This window comes from Phyllopteryx taeniolatus, chromosome 18, assembly GCF_024500385.1.
Source record: "Phyllopteryx taeniolatus isolate TA_2022b chromosome 18, UOR_Ptae_1.2, whole genome shotgun sequence".
In the NCBI taxonomy this organism is placed as follows: Eukaryota; Metazoa; Chordata; class Actinopteri; order Syngnathiformes; family Syngnathidae; genus Phyllopteryx; species Phyllopteryx taeniolatus.
Window position 1 is genome coordinate 4,739,280 of NC_084519.1, and position 20,899 is coordinate 4,760,178.

General features: G+C 41.7%; 2 protein-coding genes across 13 annotated transcripts in view; one reads left to right on the forward strand and one right to left on the reverse strand.

Moving 5' to 3' along the window:
- Positions 1-12,344, forward strand: part of tdrd6 (tudor domain containing 6) — a 25,496-nt gene extending 13,152 nt beyond the window's left edge. For 2 of the 11 annotated variants that reach the window (XM_061753215.1, XM_061753214.1), the window contains exons 6-12: positions 4,124-4,197; positions 8,398-8,449; positions 8,927-8,997; positions 11,043-11,094; positions 11,178-11,230; positions 11,723-11,774; positions 12,154-12,344. In XM_061753215.1, coding sequence (XP_061609199.1) covers positions 4,124-4,197; positions 8,398-8,449; positions 8,927-8,997; positions 11,043-11,094; positions 11,178-11,230; positions 11,723-11,774; positions 12,154-12,230 — 431 coding nt within the window. In that variant the 3' untranslated portion in view covers positions 12,231-12,344. The other 9 variants (XM_061753216.1, XM_061753220.1, XM_061753218.1 and 6 more) reach the window with 9 other exon arrangements.
- On the reverse strand, positions 12,340-20,857 carry pla2g7 (phospholipase A2, group VII (platelet-activating factor acetylhydrolase, plasma)). 2 transcript variants are annotated; one of them, XM_061753229.1, is made up of 11 exons: positions 20,592-20,857; positions 20,017-20,067; positions 19,790-19,940; positions 18,858-18,951; positions 18,691-18,759; positions 14,568-14,733; positions 14,249-14,362; positions 13,669-13,760; positions 13,323-13,493; positions 13,086-13,234; positions 12,340-13,011 (listed from the first exon to the last, which is right to left on the reverse strand). In XM_061753229.1, exons 1-11 carry the CDS (start codon positions 20,652-20,654, stop codon positions 12,911-12,913), a joined length of 1,221 nt encoding a protein of 406 aa, XP_061609213.1. In that variant the 5' UTR covers positions 20,655-20,857; the 3' UTR covers positions 12,340-12,910. The 2 variants fall into 2 exon arrangements, with proteins under 2 accessions (XP_061609213.1, XP_061609212.1); XM_061753228.1 differs by having other exon boundaries at positions 20,017-20,145.
- Positions 20,858-20,899: the final 42 nt, after the last annotated feature.

Consider the following 20,899-nt stretch of genomic DNA (forward strand, 5'->3'; position numbering starts at 1 on the left):
AGTCAATTTACAGAACACTTTGGAGACATAAAGACATTAACAAAAAACAACAACAAACAACAATTGTGCAAAAAGATGCAGAGTCCTCAGTTCGAATGGCTAATATCGCAATAGTCCGGTGCAATGACCATTGTGCAAAGGGCACTGAGACTTCAAGGAGTGTATGCGGTTTAAAGTGACGAGTAGTGCGATAATCTGGGACAATGGTTGTGCAAATGTTACAGATACTCCTCAATCAGTGTGCAAATGGAGCAGATACTACTCTGGCATGAGTGGCCACTATATGCAAATAGTGCAGCACGGCGAGACAACTACAGTGAGTGCACGAGTAATACATAATACAGAAATGTGACAACGAACTCAAGTCAAAAAATTGCCAGCTTGTTGTAATGGAATTGTAAGTTAGCTGTTCAAGAAGTTGATTGCAAGAGGGAAGAAGCTGTTGGAATGTCTACTAGTTCTAGTTTGCATTGATCGGTAGCGCCTACCTGAGGGAAGGAGCTGGAAGAGCTGGTGACCAGGGTGGGGTGGGTCCGAGAGGATTTTGCACGCCCTTGTCTTAGTTCTGGCAGCGTGCAAGTCCTCAAGGGTGGGTAGGGGGGTACCGACAATCCTTTCAGCAGTTTTGATTGTCCGTTGCAGTCGGAGTTTGTCCTTTTTTGTAGCAGCACCAAACCAGACTGTGATGGAAGAACACAGCACTGATTCGATGACCGCTGTGTAGAACTGTCTCAGCAGCTCCGGTGGCAGGCCATGCTTTCTCAGAAGCCGCAGGAAGTACATCCTCTGCTGGGCCTTTTTGAGGACGGAGTTGATGTTGGTCGCCCACTTCAGGTCCTGGGAGATTGTAATTCCCAGGAACTTGAAGGTCTCGACGGTTGACACAAGGCAGCTGGACAACGTGAGGGGCAGCTGTGGCGAAGGATGCCTCCTGAAGTCCACGATCATCTCTACAGTCTTGAGCATATCCAGCTCCAGGTTGTGTCGGCCGCACCACAGCTCCAGCCGCTCCGCTTCCTGTCGATATGCAGACTCGTCACCGTCCTTGATGAGGCCGATGACAGTGGTGTCATCTGCAAACTTCAGGAGTTTGACAGTCGGGTTCGCTGAGGTGCAGTCGTTCGTGTAGAGAGAGAAGAGCAGCGGAGAGAGGACACAACCTTGGGGCGCCCCAGTGCTGATGCTGCGTGTGGATGAGGTGGCCTCCCCCAGCCTGACCTGCTGTGTCCTGCCCGTCAGAAAGCTGTAAATCCACTGGCAGATGGCAGGTGAGACGCTGAGCTGGAGAAGCTTGGATGAAAGGAGTTCAGGGATGATGGTGTTGAACGCTGAGCTGAAGTCCACGAACAGGATCCTCGCGTAGGTCCCTGCACTGTCGAGGTGTTCTAGGATGAAGTGCAGTCCCATGTTGACTGCATCATCTGCAGATCTGTTCGCTTGGTAGGCAAACTGCAGGGGGTCCAGCAGGGGACCTGTGACACTCTTGAGGTGGTCCAGCACAAGACGTTCAAAGGACTTCATGACCACAGATGTCAAAGCGACAGGCCTGTAGTCATTCAGACCCGAGATTGCAGGTTTCTTGGGGACTGGGATGATGGTGGAGCGTTTGAAACAGGATGGAACTTCGCACATTTCCAGTGATCTGTTGAAGATCTGAGTGAAGACTGGCGCGAGCTGGTCCGCGCAGACTTTGAGGCAGGATGGAGACACGTGGTCCGGGCCTGCCGCTTTGTTAATCTTTTGTTGTTTGAAGATGCGTCTCACATCCTGTTCATGGATGGTTAACGCAGAGGTCAGAGGTGTGATTGTGGTCGCGGGTGCGGCCGGGTTGGTGTGTGGTGTGAAACTGTCCTTTTCAAATCTGCAGTAGAAGGTATTCAAGTCGTTGGCTAGTGTGCTATTGTTCTCAGCTTGGGGGGATCGTCGCTTGTAATTAGTCAGCGACTGGAATGCATGCCAGACTGATTTAGAGTCGTTTGCGCTAAACTGTTTTTCCAACTTTGCTGTATAGATCCTCTTTGCAATGTTAATTTCTTTGGTCAGCTGGTTTCTAGCTCGATTATACAGGGCCCTGTCCCCGCTCTGATATGCGTCCTCCTTAGCTTGGCGAAGCTGCTTAAGTTTAGCAGTGAACCACGGCTTATTGTTGTTGAATGTGCGAAATGATTTTGTTGGAACACAGACCTCTTCACAGAAACTGATATAGGATGTGACAGTGTCCGTATATTCATCCAGGCTGCCAGCTGAATTTTCAAAGACACTCCAGTCTGTGCAGTCTAAGCAGCTTTGAAGTTCCATCTTGGCTTCATTTGTCCACTTTTTGACTGTTTTCACTGTAGGCTTCGCACATTTAAGTTCTTGCCTGTACGTCGGTATTAAGTGAATTAAGCAGTGATCAGACGAGCCCAAGGCTGCACGAGGTATAGCACGGTATGCGTTTTTTACCGTGGTGTAGCAGTGGTCTAAAGTATTATTTTCCCTGGTAGGACAGTCGATGTGCTGCTTGTATTTAGGGAGTTCGTGGTTGAGTTTAGCTTTGTTAAAGTCCCCGAGAATAATGAGGGGTGAGTCGGGGTGTTTTTTTTCAATTTCGTTGACTTGATCGGCGAGCGTTAGCAATGCGGCGTTCGTGTTAGCTTGAGGCGGAATATAGACGCCAGCGAAAATGAATTATGCGAACTCACGTGGCGAGTAGAATGGTTTACAATTTAAGAATAGCGACTCCAAATGCGGGCTGCAGTGTGTGCTGATCACCGTGACGTCCGTACACCATTTTTCGTTGATATAGAGGCATATCCCACCGCCCTTTGTTTTCCCCGATGATTCCATGTCGCGGTCCGCTCGATGAATGTGGAAACCGGGAAGCATAATGCCGGCATCGGGTACAGCGTCGCAAAGCCAGGTCTCCGTGAAGCACATGGCCGCGGAACGTCCGAAGTCTTTACGTGTCTTTAACAGAAGATGAAGCTCGTCCATTTTGTTGGGTAGGGAGCGTACATTCGCGAGGTGGATCGACGGGAACGCCAATCTGTGTCCTCTCTTGCGGAGTTTCACCTGAATGCCGGCTCACTTCCCTCTGTGGCGCCGCTTCCGTCTCCATGCGCCGAAAACCGCGGACGCCGCTCCGGTGAGTAACTCTGGGAAAAAACTGAGCGGATTTTCGAAAGTTGGTGACAGAAAGTCTGGAGTAGACTCCTTGATGGTTAGCAGGTCTCCCCTTGTGTAAGTGAGTCGTGTAAGGTCTCCAAAGACGGACGAAAAACACAAAAACAAAGACAATACTAGAGAGCGCGTTACCGAGGCGACCACACTGGTAGGCGCCATCTTGCGCAACATTATTAAAAGTAAAGACAATAGGCTTATTACATATACACAACAAATTGATGGATAAATAGTTTTGAAATCAGAAGTCAGTGACAAAATGTTTATTCAGTGCATTTTAAAAGGGGGCTTGGTGACAAGACATGCATGCAATATTGCAACATTATTAAAAGTAAAGACAATAGGCTTAAGTTTCAACAATTAGTGTTGTCAGTTTGTAAACGCTTATTGAGCGTTATTAAAAGGAAAGCCGATGTAACAGTGGGAAACCTGCCACTATCCCAGCTTTTTGGGAACATGTTGCAGGTATCAAATTCAAAATGAATGAATATTTGCAACAACAAAAAAAAGTTTCCGTTTGAACATTAAAAATACTTTTTTGTGTGTATTTGATTGAATATAGGTTGAACTGGATTTGCAAATTATTGTTTTGTTTTTCACAACGTCCCAAACGTAATTGGAATTGGAGTTTTGACATAAATACCCAATTTCTGTATAAAAAAAACCCAAAACATTTTCTTCTTTGAGGGGTTGACTGGTATCTACATAGTCTCACATGCAAGAATACGCTCTGATGACACATTGACTAGGTTGTTGATAATGGAACTCTTCAAGATGATGATTGGCATGTCATGAGATTATCATCCAGTAGAGAGCAGTATTTCCATTCTACTAATGCATGCCAAACTTTAAAAAAAAATCCATCAATATGCAACACTTCCAAAATACCTTCAATTAAAGATGTAACTAATTTACTGCTAGGAAACGGATTAAATAACCTAATATCACATTTGCATTGCAGATCCAAATGAGCAGAGTGATGGCATAATGGCTGCGAGCAACCATTGTCATATCACTGTGACTGGAGAGGAAATGGTAAATTGCATCACACAGTTTCCTCATTTGTTGTGTACACATCTGCTGTTTTTTTCATTCTGTTCATGAGTCTTTGCGTTGGAGTCAAAACATAAGGTGTAAACAGGGTGTCGTCGTAGCTTGTGTAGAACCCATCTGCTTATAACAGACCTGGGCCCGGTTGTTCAAAACTCAGTTATTTTTTCACCACTGGTTAAGTAGACTTAACCGAGCGTTAACTTTAACGGCACCGTTATCTTGTTGTCCAAAACTGTTAACTTTAACTGGCTGTTAACTTGACGTTAAAGTTAACACACGTCAGGGCCGCCGCTAAAGTTTTAACAGTGTGGTTAACTCTCGAGATGGCGTTCGCGGCTAATAATTTGCTTCAAACTTGGTGTGTATCATCTCAAGACACGCGACATTAAAAGTTGTGAAAATAACATATATTTCATAGATTTATTCAATAAATAAGACATGACTGTGATCTATTTGAACGATCATACATAATGAAGTCAAAAACAAATATTGGAAATAGATAAACATTGCGTCAGTATGAAGCACCCGTAAAATGTCTATATTTACCTTGTCCACGGTAACTTGAATAACAGTCTAAAATTTGATTCAATTAGATAAAATAATATAGGTTAAAATAGATATAACAAGCCAAAAGAATTAGCTCATGGATTTATTAAGAATAGTTGATTGTCCCACAATGATGTCAGTTTTTCAGTAAGAGATATTGACAGAATCATATTACATCCATGTAAAGTTTTTACTGATTTTCTCTGTTCACTGGATCATTGAATACCATTTAAAGTTCATTCAGAGACATGGCAATGATGATGCATTTTATATAAATATATGTAAATGTCATTAGCGTTTATATTATTATATTTCAAAATATTATAAATAAAAAAATATATATAAAGTACAATGAAACCTAAACTGCAATTCAGTATAATAAGAGAAGAGTTCATTTTGTTTTGTTTTCAAACCATCCTTATCAAAATTAAACATGGGGTATGATAATTATTGCTTGATATGAAGCATAAAATCAATGAATCATCTCTAAAATCTCTAGTAATTGTAGGTGATGCCCCTTCTCTGTATTCAATCTTGAGTATAAAACAGAGAGCTGTACATGTTTGGAACGTTATTAATAATAAAAATATTCTGTGAATTTCATTTCAATATGTTACCTATTATCCCGATCGACACGCCATAATTGTTACTGTAAACTATGTTACAGTGTACAAAACAATAATACGTTTATGGTTGTTTAATCTTAAAAGAATAGTTCACCCACATTTGTGCGAAATGGCCCGGGTCTGCTCACGACAGTTTTTTCGCGAAACCGCAAGTCAACAAAATGAGGAATTGTGGGATATATTGGCGCTGACCAGTGACGTCAACCACACGGTTAACTTTGACGGTGCCGTTAACAAACGACGTGACTAACCATGTTTTGAACAAGGCATATTTAACGGTTGATTAGCTCACGGCGGGGTAAGAATTGAACCGGTGGTTAGGGGTTAACCAGTGGTTAAAATAACAGAGTTTTGAACAAGTGGCCCGAAGGGACACATCCAGCCCACTCAGTCTCTCCTTGCAAGGTTTTTTCCCATCCATTAATTTTCTGTAGCGCATCTCCTCACTAGGGTCGCGGGTGTGCTGGAACCTATCCCTGACTGTGGGCAAGAGGTGGGGTACACCCTGGACTGGTCGGCAGGCAATCACAGGGCACATATAAACTATTCAGACAATTTAGTCTTCAATTAAGCTACCATGCATATTTTTGGGATGTGGGAGGTAACTGGAATATCCAGAGAAAACCCACGTAGGCACGGGGAGAACATGCAAACTCCACACACGAGAGGCCGGATTTGAACCCGCAACCTCAGAACTGTGCGGCAGATGTGCTAACCAGTCGTCGTCCCTGCAAGGTCTTTTATGTAGTCAAAATAAAACGTAGAATAAGTACAGTCCTTTTGTTTAGAAACCATCGGCCAAGTGAGTAGTAATAAGAGGGTTGTATGGTGTGTGTGTGCACGTGTTTGTTGGCATGCAAGAGCAGTGTTCAAAAGCGATGACTTGTTTCCTCATGATAGCAACATTATTTCCTGTTAGGTGGAAGGAAGAGGGGTATTTGCCCTGATAATGATTTGGGCATCCCAACTAGGAAAGGAGATAATAGGAGTTAGTTGGTGCTCCGAATGTCAGCATACTTTAAAAGTGTAGAAAAATTAAGACACACTAGACAGTTTTTGTGAATGTTGATTAAATAGTGGCGGCACAGTGGGGACTGGTTAGCACATCTGCCTCACAGTTCTGAGGACCGGGGTTCAAATCCTGGCCCCGCCTGTGTGGAGTTTTCATGTTCACACCGTGCCTGCGTGGTTTTTCTCTGGGTACTCCGGTTTCCTCCCACATCCCAAAAACATGCATGGTAGGTCAGGAAGACTCTCAATAGTCCTTTGGTATGTATGTGAGTGCGAATGGTTGTTTGTTTATATGTGCCCTCCGATTGGCTGGCGACCAGTTCAGGGTGTACCCTGTACCTCGCCCCAAGATAGCTGGGGTAGGCAATTGCACGCTCGCGATCCTAGTGAGGATAAGCGGTATGGAAAATGGATGGATGGATGAATAAATAATTCAAATTTTGAAAAATAAAAAAAAAAAATAGATCAATATATGTATTGTATATCAAAAACATGTTCAACTGTTTTTCAGTACTCGGGGCTCTAGAGTGCAACCAATTTGGGTGCACGTGCAAACAAACTTTTCAACAGTGTGGCTGAAAAAAAGAAATGAGGACGCACTGGTGCACCCAGCATTCGGGTCAGGCGGGACAGGCTCCGTGTAATGATGTGCTGTAGCAATTCTAAACAATTACACAGCGCGCCGCACACACGAGGACTTGAGAGGAGTGAGGGAAACGAGAGAATTAAGAGTACGAGAGTAGACTCACCACAGAATGTAAGAAATACTCTAGCTAAGAAAGTGAAAGCGGCTGGCTCCACAAATAACCTACAAAGGCATGAGGACTGTCCACCCATCAGTGTTATAATGAATGTGCTAGTGTTTCTACTGGAGCTGTTGCTGCTGTTCATGTAGACCGTGAATTATATATATATATATATAACACAATACATGTTCCTTTTCTTCTTTTTTTTGCATTAGTAATTTTATGCATGATTTTATGCTACATTTCAATCCCAATGTTCAATATTCTTGAATTAAAAGTTAATTGCTCTTAATATCAGCGGCATATAAAACAATAACGTCAATGATACTTTCATTTACCGTGATAGTGTCTGGGAAAATATGTCTTTAAAAATGTGTTATCGCGACAGGCCCAGGTGGCGTGGCCTTGTAGGCCCATCACATTTAGAGTGGAAATAGCTGTGGATGATAAGACGAAAAGAACGATTGAAAACTTCTTTGTGTCCATCGTGACATCGTTAAATCATGCGACAACAAATATACAAGGATGGGAACAATAGCACACAACGCAGAATGAACAGGATGTTTGGCTCGTGTGACGTCACAGCGCCGGAAAAAGACGAAGACCGGAAGGCGCATTCTGCATCCTATTTATCGATTTAACTGCTGTATATCTGCCAGATAATCACTTTGAAATGGCAGATGTGGTTTGTAAAGGGGCTCTAGAGTTATCAAGAAAAAAATAGATGAAAATCTTTGTCCTCTGACCTTTAAACAGTTGGACATGCATTCAAAAGCTTAGAGAAGTTCACCTCTAACGGTTATGGTTTTCGTTTTCGGTTCATCCTGAAATTTCACCCGAAATCCTAATATCCCTAACTTTTAGTGAGTAGTGTATAACTGTAACGACATACTGCAGCGTATGTACATATGTAGAAGCGCATAAAAACAACAGGTTACTGCTTTTAAATTAATATTGAACACAATTGAGGTTATCATGTTGGTTTGGCATTTGACAACTGTGACAGTTTCTCATGTGATTCCTGAGGAAAATTGATTGCCCACCCCTGGCGTAGAACATTGCTTATCAGAGGAATTCAAACTTTTTTTTGTGCTGTTGTCACAGTTCCATCTACTATTTCAGGTTATTTGTAATATGTGACATTACAGTTATAATACAGGCCCACTTCATGGTTAAGTGCTCACACTTGGTTTCTTGCATGTCGTGTACATATACAGATGCATGCCTAAGTCCTATTTATTTTTTTATTGTAGGCCCTGAATGAACCACTGCATCAATTTGGGCCTTTTATTGGGCAAGTCATTGGTAAGTTATGTGCAATGTTATTGGTACAATATATCAAATGTACTGTATAGTCAATGATAACATTAAATAGAAAAATGTAATGTGACAAGTTGACAACCTTTTATCGACGGTATCTATTTTCCACTGTATAAAGACGTATTTGGATGAGATTGGTGTGGATTAACTTGAGTCCAGACTTGAACAGCATCATACACCTTTTGTGATGTACAGAGCTTGTGAGCGAGCCCCCCCCCCCCCCCCCCCTTGAAATCAAGCATCAAATTAACAACAAAAACAAACACACACTTGTGCAGTCTTCCAGAAGGGTGGAAGCCATTTTCTTCCAGTTTCACTGCTCTAGGTATAATAGCCAAGTGTCACAATTGGATAAATTCGCAATATCCACTGTGTTCACTGTCCAGATTGCAGGTCGAATGGACACGTGAAATATATCGTCTGTAGATTTTTGATGGAGAGGTTTATTTATTTTTTTAACAGAATCTTGCTCAGAACAGCCATTGAAAATTAGAATGACTCTTCCAGAAGAAGGTACATCTGCACAGGAGGAGGTAACACAGAACCAAAATCAACTTTATACATCGAGCATAGCTTTTACTTTAAACAAAATAATTTTTTATTGCTTCTGTTTGTGTAATATACAACCCCAATTCCAATGAAGTTGGGACGTTGTGTTAAACATAAATAAAAACAGAATACAATGATTTGCAAATCATGTTCAACCTATATTTAATTGAATACACTACGAAGACAAGATATTTAATGTTCAAACTGATAAACTTGATTGCTTTTAGCAAATAATCATTAACTTAGAATTTTATGGCTGCAACACGTGCCAAAAAAGCTGGGACAGGTGGCAAAAAAGACTGAGAAAGTTGAGGAATGCTCATCAAACACCTGTTTGGAACATCCCACAGGTGAACAGGCTAATTGGGAACAGGTGGGTGCCATGACTGGGAATAAAAGGAGCTTCCTTGAATTGCTCAGTTATTGACAAGCAAAGATGGGGTGAGGTTCACCTCTTTGTGAACAAGTGCGTGAGAAAATAGTCGAACAGTTTAAGGACAACGTTCCTCAACATGCAGTTGCAAGGAATTTAGGGATTGCATCATCTACGGCCCATAATATCAAAAGGTTCAGAGAATCTGGAGAAATCACTGCATGGAAGCGGCAAGCCCGAAAACCAACATCGAATGTCCGTGACCTTCGATCCCTCAGGTGGCACTGCATCAAAAACCAACATCAATGTGTAAAGGATATCACCACATGGGCTCAGGAACACTTCAGAAAACCAATGTCAGTAAATACAGTTCGGTGCTACATGCGTAAGTGCAACTTGAAGCTCTACTATTCAAAGCAAAAGCCATTTATCAACAACACCCAAAAACGCCACCGGCTTCTCTGGGCCCGAGCTCATCTAAGATGGACTGACGCAAAGTGGAAAAGTGTTCTGTGGTCCGACAAGTACACATTTCAAATTGTTTTTGGAAATTGTGGACGTCGTGTCCTCTGGGCCAAAGAGGAAAAGAACCATCCGGGCTGTTACGGACGCAAAGTTCAAAAGCCAGCATCTGTGATGGTATGGGGCTGTGTTAGTGCCAATGGCATGGGTAACTTACACATCTGTGAAGGCACCATTAATGCTGAAAGGTACATACAGGTTTTGGAGAAACATATGCTGCCATCCAAGCAATGTCTTTTTCACAGACGCCCCTGCTTATTTCAGCAAGACAATGCCAAACCACATTCTGCACGTTACAACAGCGTGGCTTTGTAGTAAAAGAGTGCGGGTACTAGACTGGCCTGCCTGCAGTCCAGACCGGTCTCCCAAAATGTGTGGCGCATAATGAAGCGTAAAATACGACAACGGAGACCCCGTACTGAAGCTGTACATCAAGCAAGAAAGGGAAAGAATTCCACCTACAAAGCTTCAACAATTAGTGTCCTCAGTTGCCAAACGTTTATTGAATGTTGTTAAAAGAGATGATCTAACACAGTGGTAAACATGACCCTGTCCCTGTTTTGAAACGTGTTGCAGCCATAAAATTCCAAGTTAATGATTATTTGCTAAAAACAATCAAGTTTATCAGTTTGAACATTAAATACATTGTATTCAATTAAATATAGGTTGAACATGATTTGCAAATCATTGTATTTTGTTTGTGGCGCGGTGGTCGACTGGTTAGAGCGTCTGCCTCATAGTTCTGAGGACCGGGGTTCAATCCCCGGCCCCGCCTGTGTAAAGTTTGCATGTTCTCCCCGTGCCTCCATGGGTTTCCTCCCACATCCCAAAAACATGCATGCAAGGTTAATTGAAGACTCTAAATTGCCCGTAGGTGTGAATGTGAGCGCGAATGGTTGTTTGTTTCTGTGCCATGTGATTGGCTGGCAACCAGTTCAGGGTGTACCCCGCCTCCTGCCCGATGATAGCTGGGATATGCTCCAGCACTCCTGCGACCCTTGTGAGCATAAGCGGCTCAGAAAATGGATGGATGGATGTATTCTGTTTTTATTTGTCCCAACTTCATTGGAATTGGGCTTGTAATTTTTCTTCAAGTAGTTTCCAAGCGGTCAAAGATGTGTTGTGTGTTTGCAGAGTGACACTGTGGCAGAAGACACAATGACAGATTTTCAAGGTGAACATTCTGGTTTGTAGTGTCTTTTTTTTCCCCCCATCCCTCCAAAGTACAAGGTAACTGTCTACATTCTGGAATAAACTGTGTGTTTACAGCCCTGTCGTTTGACACAGAGGCTAGGTCCCATTCGCATCTCTGTCCAGACAAGGTAGTTACTGTCATTCGATTAACAAAACCATCCCAGTCAAAGGTTACTAGCAAATACTAAAGTTTTTACTTTTCAGGGTAATGTTGATGAGGTGACCTGGATTGCCAGAGACTTGTTTGACAGATACCCACAGTAGTGAACAAAAAGCGGATTTGAATTCAACTGTATTCGCTCTCCATTCCTCATTGTAACTCATGAAGTGATCATACGTTTTGTTTTCATTGATAACCAATTATTATACTGTAATTTTGCTCCATATCTTGGTGATCAATATACCTGAACATCCTAGTGTGATTGTTTTTTGGGAGTACACCAAGGTAAGATGACACTTGATTTGAATTCAACTATATCCCCTCTCCATTCCTCATTGTAAATCATGAAGTCATCATACGTTTTTTCATTGATAACCAATTATTATACTGTAATTTTGCTCCATCTCTTGATCAATATGCCTGAACATCCTAGTGCGATTGTTTTTCTCCTGCTCCAAAGGATTCCAAAGATGAGGTGCATGTGAGTCTGTCCCCTGATGGTGACAATATTTGTAAGTGTTGAGAAAATATATTTATATAAAGTAGTTATCATTCTTGATACATGGGATATTTGGACAAAAGCATGTCAGTGACATGTTAAGACATCTCGGAACCTTATTTAAATTGTGACAAAAAATACATCTAGAAGATTTACCGTGTGTAGTGGTTCACTCATCTTACTCCCATGGAAAATGGATGACTTAAGATGCTTTGTTTTGTCATTTATTGAGTCAAGTGAAAAGCAATTTTATAAATCCTGAAAGCCCTAAGAATGTAAAAACATAGTTTCGAACATACCAGTAAGATGTGTAGGACAGAGCCTTAATTTAGCACACTGATGTATTATTTTTTCTTCCCCAGTGACCATGTGTGCGCATCTTTTTCTTTTAGGTGATATACTGCCAGACCTCTTTCAACGTTATCTGGTCATCGATGATAGCTCAGCTGACACTGAACCAGAGGAGTGACAGCACACACTGTTAGTTTTAAGGGTTTGCCCTTGAACATTTTCAACAAAGTTTTCTTGGTGTTAGGTGTGCGCTTTTGAGTTATGGAGGCACAATAAATGACATTCAATCATTTCATTTGGACTTTCTTTGCACTCCCTGAGCAGTTAAAACAAGAACAATGTTGGTATACAAACTGGATTCATTGCAGTGTGCACAAAAAAATAGACTTCAGTAAATAAAATGTGTGGATCACCTTTTATATTTACAGAGACCTTACTGACCTATACTGTGAATGAAGGCACATATCTCACATTTGTATGTGTGTCGTTCTTTCTTCTTGATCCATATAGCCACATTTGGTGTAATTTGCCTCATGATGAAAACTAAAAATATATAACACACACCAAATATGTTGCAGTGGAAAATTACAGAGTAGATGGGAGGTTTCAGTAACACAATACACAAACTATCATACAGAACTTGATTTAAATAATTTTGATAAAATTCTTGGAAAATATGAACAGATTTAAATACTTTTAAAAGGTCAGTTACATTATGTGCAGAAAAAATGTTCTCCAAATGTCAATTTTAAACCCCCTAAGCTTAAAATGTTATTTTGGTTGACATTCTTGGGTCATTTTAAGGGCACATTGGGAGGTTAAAGAGGCTCCAGGAATTTCCTGTGGCTTTGTTTAATGTCAGATGGCCGACTGAAACAAAGTGACATTTGTTCCTGGAATGAGGTTTTCGTCATCCCCTTCAATCAGAGGGTCCCACTGATTGAAGTCCTTTTCCAAACCTTTAAAAAAAAAAAAAGGTTCAAACCCTGCCCACATTTTAAAATACAGAGTTATGGGTTAAGATTAGTTTTACCAAGATGCCGTTGCAGAAAAGCAAGCGATGCTTTGTTTGTGAGGTCAAGGCCGATTTCTGGGTCGAGGTCACCCTTTAGATTCATCAACTTGCCGATCAAGTCTCCTGTCAGAAAGGTGAAGTCTGGGAAAGACTGGTGCACGGTCCCTCTGGGGGAACGAAAGCCACAAAATCCATTAGAACGAGAGCAAATCCATTTAAGTTTCCATCATTGTTTTTCTTTTCTGCTCGTGCTACCTGATGGTCACCATTTTTCTCTCTATGTCTGACGAATCCAAATTTTTGATGCGTTTGATGTTCTCCGCCCACTGGAACTTCTCCGAGTTGATGAAGAAGATGGGCTGACTTACTTGAGGGAAGGTTTCATCTTTTAACGGGAACATCCAGGCGTCCAGTACTACGGCGCACCTGGGAGAGAGAGAGAGCAAGTTAGAAGGGTGTTATCAAAGACCCCCTCAATAGCCAAGTATATTTAGACTCAAGTTAAATTCTATAACATACTTCGCACAACATTGAGTTCCAGGGTGTCTGGATGCAAAAAGCGGTACAGAAAATGGAAGAATGTGGAGATCGTACAACTTACTTGAATTTTGCCTCTTTGGCGAGAGCTTCTATGGATGTTGCTCCCCCAAAGGAATGACCCATCACAGCTACTCTGCTGAGATCCATGGAGTTCTAGATTGAGCAGGACATACTATCAGAGGTGGCATTACCAAAGTCCTGATACAAGGTACAGAACCATAACTATTCTCGTCAAAGGAGGTGCCGTCTAAGGCTAGAATGATTCTATTCAAAATATATATCAATCTTAAAGGGGGCATTTTGTTGACAAATTACTTTATTGCTGATGTATCCAGTGTAGTGTATGAAATGCTGCCGCCACAATTGAAAATCTTTTCTCTTTACAGGCACTCTATTTATTTACCCCAGTCTGAGGTCTGCTCCCGCAAGTAAAAGCCACATGGAAACAGTTTTAAATTGTGTGGGGGGGGGGAGAAGCACATCTTCTTTAAAATAATGTTACAGCAAACAATGCTATGCTTTAAATTTAGACTTTTTAAATGCAAGTAAACGTGTTTAGACAATCAAGCTATTGACCCAAGGATTGTGAAGCTGCTGCGCTTTATTGAAATAAATAATACATTAGAAAATGACTTGTTTACCTTCAAAGTCTTCCAGTCAAATTGTGTAAGCAAAACATTTTGCACCGGCACCCCTGAGTTAATGTCCGTGAGTTTATGAAGCGCACGGATGCATTCGTCGGCCCTCTGTTGCACCTGGAAAAGACAGGTTTTGCATCAAATCTTGACACATTCTTGAATTACTCTTTTGAAATACAAAAATAACCTCTGTATAATATCTCACGGCTCTACAGGTCTCAGATTAAGCATTAGATTCTTTTATTTAAATAGTTGCAGGCTTGTTATGGTTAAGACTCCATAGTGGGTATAGTGTTATAGTAAATCAATTAAAGCTTCATACTTGCTGGTTTCTGAGGGGGAATTCTTGTTCCCCTTGTTGCAGACTCCTGTAGTACAGCCACTCCCTCACCAGGGTGTCTGTGAGTGATGTCTTGGAGGAATTCTTGTTGGCCTGCTCCAACTCACTCTTCTGTCGAAGGTGATGCGTAGCTGAGGCAGACAGGTCTCTGCGGAAGATAGTTTTGTTGTTGTTGTTTTTGGACAAATGCCACGATGATTCAGGAAATATAATGCTGCATTTGAGAGTGCTTGGACATCTGAAATATCCCATTTGAAACTTAGGACGACGACAGTTGTAATCAGTAGTGTACTGTTCAGCTAAGGTTGAACAATCTGGCACCATTTAAACATGCTGTGTAATACGGCTCCATATATATATATGTGTGTGTATGTGTCGTGTCATCGGACTTGCGGCCAATGTCTTGGACACTCGGGTGAAGAGAGGAGCGGAGCTGTCAACTGATCACCACCTGGTGGTGAGTTGGCTCCGATGGTGGGGGAAGATGCCAGTCCGACGTGGCAGGCCCAAACATATTGTGAGGGTCTGCTGGGAATGTCTGGCAGAATCCCCTGTCAGAAGGAGTTTCAACTACCACCTCCGGCAGAACTTCACCCACGTCCTGGATGAGGCGGGGGACACTGAGTCCGAGTGGACCATGTTCCGCGCCTCTATTGCCGAGGTGGCCGACACACACACTCAGACCCTTTCCCAAAAATGTTTATATCATGGAAAAGTATTTCCCTAATTCCATTGGAAAAGTTAAAGTTTTGTAGATCCGGGCCCACAATTGAAACAATTTGAAGTTATTTATTTGTTTATTTTTACATAATTTGGGCTTCCAGCTCGTAAAACCTACGAAATCAGGAATTCCAAAAATTTTAATACTGTGAAGAAATGACCATTCTCAGTTTTTGTAGAAAAAACCCCATCTTAAATCAATCAAAATATGTTACTTTCAAAACGATACGTTAATCTTCAATACTTGGTTGGGAATCCGTTTGCTTTAATCACTGCCTCGATGCGGCGTGGCATTGAGGCAATCAGCCTGTGGCTTTGCCTGGGAGTTATGGAAGCCCAGATTTCCTTGATGCTTGCTGTCAGTTCTTTTTTATTTTGGGGTCTGATGCCCCTCATTTTCCTCTTGACAATACCCCTTAGATTCTCAATGGGGTTTAGATCCGGCGAGTTGCCTGGCCAGTCAAGCACGGTGATGGCATGGGCATCAAACCAGGTTTTGGTGCTTCTGGCAGTAGGGGCAGGGGCCAGGTCCTGCTGGAAGATGAAATCTGCATCTCCATACATATCCTCAGCAGAAGGAATCATGAAGTCTTCTAAAACATTCTGGTGGACTGTTGCGGTGACCTTGGATTTAAGAAAGTTTACCAACACCTGCACTGGACATTGCACCCGAATGAAAGGCACACTTTACTTTCATCGGAAAAGAGGACCTCGGACCACTGGCCAACAGCCCAGTCCTTCTTCTCCTTGGCCCAGTTGAGACGCTTCCTACATTGGCTCAGGCTCAGAAGCGGCTTGATCCGAGCAAGCCGACAGTTGTAGCCCACCTCCCGGATGCGTCTGAATGTGGTGGTTTTTGAAGCTGTGACTCCTGCCTCATTCCACTATTTCTGCTAGATTCTTGAATCGTCTCTGTTTGACAATCCGCTGAAGCCCACAGTTATCTTTTTTTGCTGGTGCATCTTCTCCTGCCACATTTTGTTCCTCCACTAGACTTTCCATTGATATTCTTGGACACAGGACTCTGTTAACAGCCAGCTTCCTTAGTTATGAACTTTTGTGGCTTACCCATCCTATGGAGGGTATCAATGATGGTCTTCTAGCCAGTTGTCAAGTCCGCAGTCTTCCCCATATTGAACCCAAATGAGACAATTGAACCAAACTGAAGCAATTTAATGACACCTGGGGAAACCTGTGCAGGTGCTTTGAGTTTGGTAGATGATTAGTGTGTGACAGTTTAAAACATTTATGGCATGCAAAATTTGGGCTGATTTCAAAGTATTCCAATGTTTTAAATTCCTGATTGTGAGTTTTATGAGCCGGAAGCCCAAATTATGTAAAAATAAACAAATACTTCAAATTGTTTATCTGAATCTATAATCTATGAAAGTTTAACTTTCTGAATGGAATTATGGAAATAAACTTTTCCATGATATTCTAATTAGTATTTGAAAAGGGTCTCTCTCTCTCTCTCTCTAATGCTCAATTTTTATAGCCAGTGCCGTCATTGGGTACATACAGACAACCATTCACACTCATTCATATATTTTGCATATATTTGACAACAATAGAGGAAGTTGATGACTTCCGCTTTAACCTTGGTAGAAAGAACTGTGCCAAAATTCAAGGCTGATTAACAACCTTGGAGTAATCAGTTCATCTCCTTCAAAGAGTTGCAGAGTTCAAGGTACAGAGCACATATGCATTAGGTGCACACTTCATGGACATTTGTCTGTTCTAGTTTTAACTAGATACCTCCTTATATAATATAATGAAGGCATTCCTCTTTCACGTCTATCCAGTAATGGTTGAGTTTCCCTTAACGCACTACCTTAACCATCCACCTACTTACAAACCAAACAAGGACAGAATACTAATTACCCAAGAAGTGAATGTATTCGCTATGATGACTTGACATTTTGTACATGGTTTGAATCTGAGCCAAATAATTTGGACTGCCTTTATGACTGTGTGACAACCACATGCAAGCAGAATTACTAGGTCAAAGGCTCTTTCTGTGGCTGTACCCGTCACCAGCTGATAGATGTCACGTGTATGTGTGCGGCACACCAACTTTTTTCCATTTGACGGAGGGAGGGAAAGGTGCACAATATTTCCCTAAGCAAGTCATTCTGGCTTTTCTTTTACTGAACCAGGAGAAGTATATTTTATATTTGAAAAAGCTTGTCCTGCAGAGCAGTAGTTCAATTGAGCAATGCCGTCAGTTAAAGCCTGTCCAGTCACATTCTTGAGCTCAAAGCCTAAATGTCAAGGAAGATGAGTCAGCGTGGATTGTCAAGATGACAACTTTATGTATTCCGTTTCGAGATATACAGTAATGACAAATGGCCAACTTTATTAGGAACACCAAAATGCACACCAAAAATATCCAATGCAAGAGTGATTTAAAAAATCCACAGTTGACCTCTGCCAGGGCTGAATAATATTAACTAAACCATCTGACTTGTTGGCTTGAGTCCTTTAGGTGTGGATAATGTGGGTGCCAACTACTACACAGTAAGATTTTTTTTCTTTTCTACACAGCTTCTTTTGCTGTATCTGGTGGGTCACTGCCACATTTGGCCCCAATGCAACTGGACTGTAACGGGGAAGTTAATTCCTCCCACATTCCAAAAACATGCTTCTAAGGTTACTTAACACTAAATTATTCACAAGTGAGTGTGGATGGTTTGTCTATATGTGCCGCTGTGATTGACTGACAACCAGTCCTGGGTGTACCCCACCTTTGGCTCAAAGTCAACTGGGATAGTGAAGTGTTTTTCATACAAATTTACAGTAATTATTACTTAGTTAATGATGACGACTAGTTCTGACTTGGTGTTGTGGGACTGGAACTCAAAGGACCCCTTGTACTGGTCAATTTGGACTGATACACTTCGAGCAGTATAGTAATCATTTAGCCAAATGTTTATTTTTACGTTAGCTTTTAATGTAGTACAGTAGACCCCTATATATTAGAGGTTCGGCACTCGCTGATTCTGCTATTCATTCACAGATTCTCCCCCGACATTTTTTCCTTTTGTTTCGCTTTAAAGAAACGTTTTTTTTTTTTTTGGGTGACCAACCCTAAAATCGCTTATTGGCAGTATATCACTGCTTATCAGAGATTTATTATTTTTATTTTTTTTCCTCCTTTCTCCCCAATGCAATTATAATGGGTGTCAATTAGTCGCAGATTTTCGCCATTTGCAGTCGGGCCAAGTCCCTATCTCCCGTGAAAAGCAGGGGTCCACTGTACAGTATTTTGATCTCCCAATAAGCAAGAAAAAATATTGGAAACATATAGCTCTTATATTTGGCCTCACTATTGAATGTAGATGTGGCCAGTGAGTAGACAGAATCAGTCTATTTCATGTACACATACCTGTGTTCCACAGATGCCACTATGAAGCCCTGAGAGGCTAGTTCTGTACATATAGCTGAGTACAAAGTCCTACAAGGGGAAAAAAAACACAAGACCATTCCTGAATAAAAATAATACAATACAATTCATTTTTAAATGTGTCAATGCCAAAAAAGGATAGTATATACCTGAAGGCCCCCAAGCCATGCGAAAAGATAACTACTGGGCATTTTTCAGTCGAGTTAAATGGAGCATCTAAGAAGGCTGGAATCTTAAAGGACCCTGGGGGGGAAGAAGGGGGTTTAATAAAGTCAAACTCTTGTGCTCTCTTTTTAACATCTAAAGCTACCTTGTTCTTATAATGATATTAGTTGTAATAAACAAAAAAACTACAACAACAAAAAAAACTGATACAAAGAGTGCCCCACTGACTATCCAGTGGGGATGAAAATTTGTGTGAAACAAAACAATTGCGTTGGTATTTATTAATGGCTTTTCAGACTTGTGTACTTTGACAAGGCTCTTTGGTCCGATCGACTAGGGGTTCTCAAACTGTGGTCAGGGAACCCATGGGGGTTCACGAGCCATAGCATAAGGGGTAAGTGAGTAATGATTTGCCATAAATTATTGTCGTTTCATTCATTTCTTTCCTACCTGCATATGGCGAGTGGTAAATGCTAAATCACTTACTCCTCCCTACCTTAGCTTTGAGCCAATTAAAAGTTCTGTTCAGACTGAACTGCCATCCCTGCATCAGTCACTTTACTTTTGCGTCACTTGGCGTGCAGCATTTTTAGCTGCTGACGAAGGATGAAGAATTACCTCGAGTCGTGCAGAACCCAAACTGGCTAAACTGAGTGTGAATATTTAGGGTGGTTGAAATGTTTAAAAAATAAAATTAAATCCTAGATTTAGATGTACAGTGGTTGTTACAGTATGTTTAACTGGTGTTAGATGGAGTTGTTGGATTTCTCCCCTGTAAGGTTTGAGAACCTCTGCTCTGGTTTAAGGGTTTTCAGAACATGACATATTCCTCAAGAACAGGTTAAAAAAAAACAAAAAAAACAAGAGTATAATTGTGACTAGAGTTCGAAATTCACTGTATGACGCAATAAATTACCAAAGAGGCAGTTGAATATTCTTTCACTGAAAGTCCTGTTGATTTTCATAAAGTCTGCCAGTCCATTAAAGTACTCTCTGCTTGGGATCCAGTGTGGCATCGCTGCTTCGTCCATCCTCTGGCAAGGATAGTACAGGCGGAAGAAACTGCCCTTTTGGGGACACAAATGCAGACGTTTATCCCCCAAAACAATCACACTGGCTGTTGTTGATCATCCTGAGCTTTACCTGCACTGTGTGATCCATCATAAAGTCGGTGCATCCTGCAGCATTTGGGCCCTTTGGTGGAGGGATTTCGAGGTTGTTACAAGCCACGTTTCCCATAGCTGAAAAACTAAGCTTTATACCTCCTCTGATCTATGGCCGAAAAGGGGATATGGATTGTGTCAAAAAAAAAGAAAAAAAAAAGACACGCACACTTCACAGGGGTGTGCCGTATGTTACACAGAAATCAGTTTAGCGCTACTGAAAGACAGATTGTAATAGGTTTTATATGCAAGAAAGCAAGTACATGAAACAATTTGGTTCCACACTGACCCATCGTCCACCCTCGTTTGGGTCTTGGGCGATCTGCTGCCCATTACAGCTGACTTTGGGTGAGGGGCCGGGTACGCACTAGAGTGGAGACTCATCCATCTCAGCTCTTTACACCAATTAATAACGTTAAGGACATACCGTGTAGTCGAGGGAAATCATTATTTGTTCGACCTGCTAGTAAATGTATCGGTACTGTTTCTCGGTTTGACAACTAGCTACATTTGGTTAGCTGTTCACGATGGGAAAAACAAAAACTTTCAGCCTACCTGGAGAGGTGAATACTGCTCGAAGTCTACCGGGAAAGGTTTACGTAGTCCATGTCGCAACATTCACTTTTGACGAGCTCGAAGCAGTTGAGTCACCGGGGAGTGGTTTGACAGGTTCCAATGTTGGGAAGGTGACACCTCTCGTTAGCCCACCGCAAGGAACGGAATCTCAGCCTATAAAGTTCTTAACTAAACGTTTCGGAACTCATATTGGTCGTATTGTTATAAACGTGGCATACGTTTCAAATTATAGACGCCTCTCCAGTTTCACGCATTTAGCCTGTCTGTAATATAATGTTACGTTCTTC

Bases quoted from the DNA above. Each gene is read 5' to 3' on its own strand.
- pla2g7 (XM_061753228.1), bottom strand. From the start codon at position 20,654: ATGTTGCGACATGGACTACGTAAACCTTTCCCGGTAGACTTCGAGCAG. The intron at 19,941-20,016 runs GTAAAGCTCAGG...TGTCCCCAAAAG, and splicing joins TGATGGATCACACAGTGCAG to GGCAGTTTCTTCCGCCTGTA. The intron at 14,734-18,690 runs GTATGTGTACAT...TATCTTCCGCAG, and splicing joins GTGGCATCTGTGGAACACAG to AGACCTGTCTGCCTCAGCTA.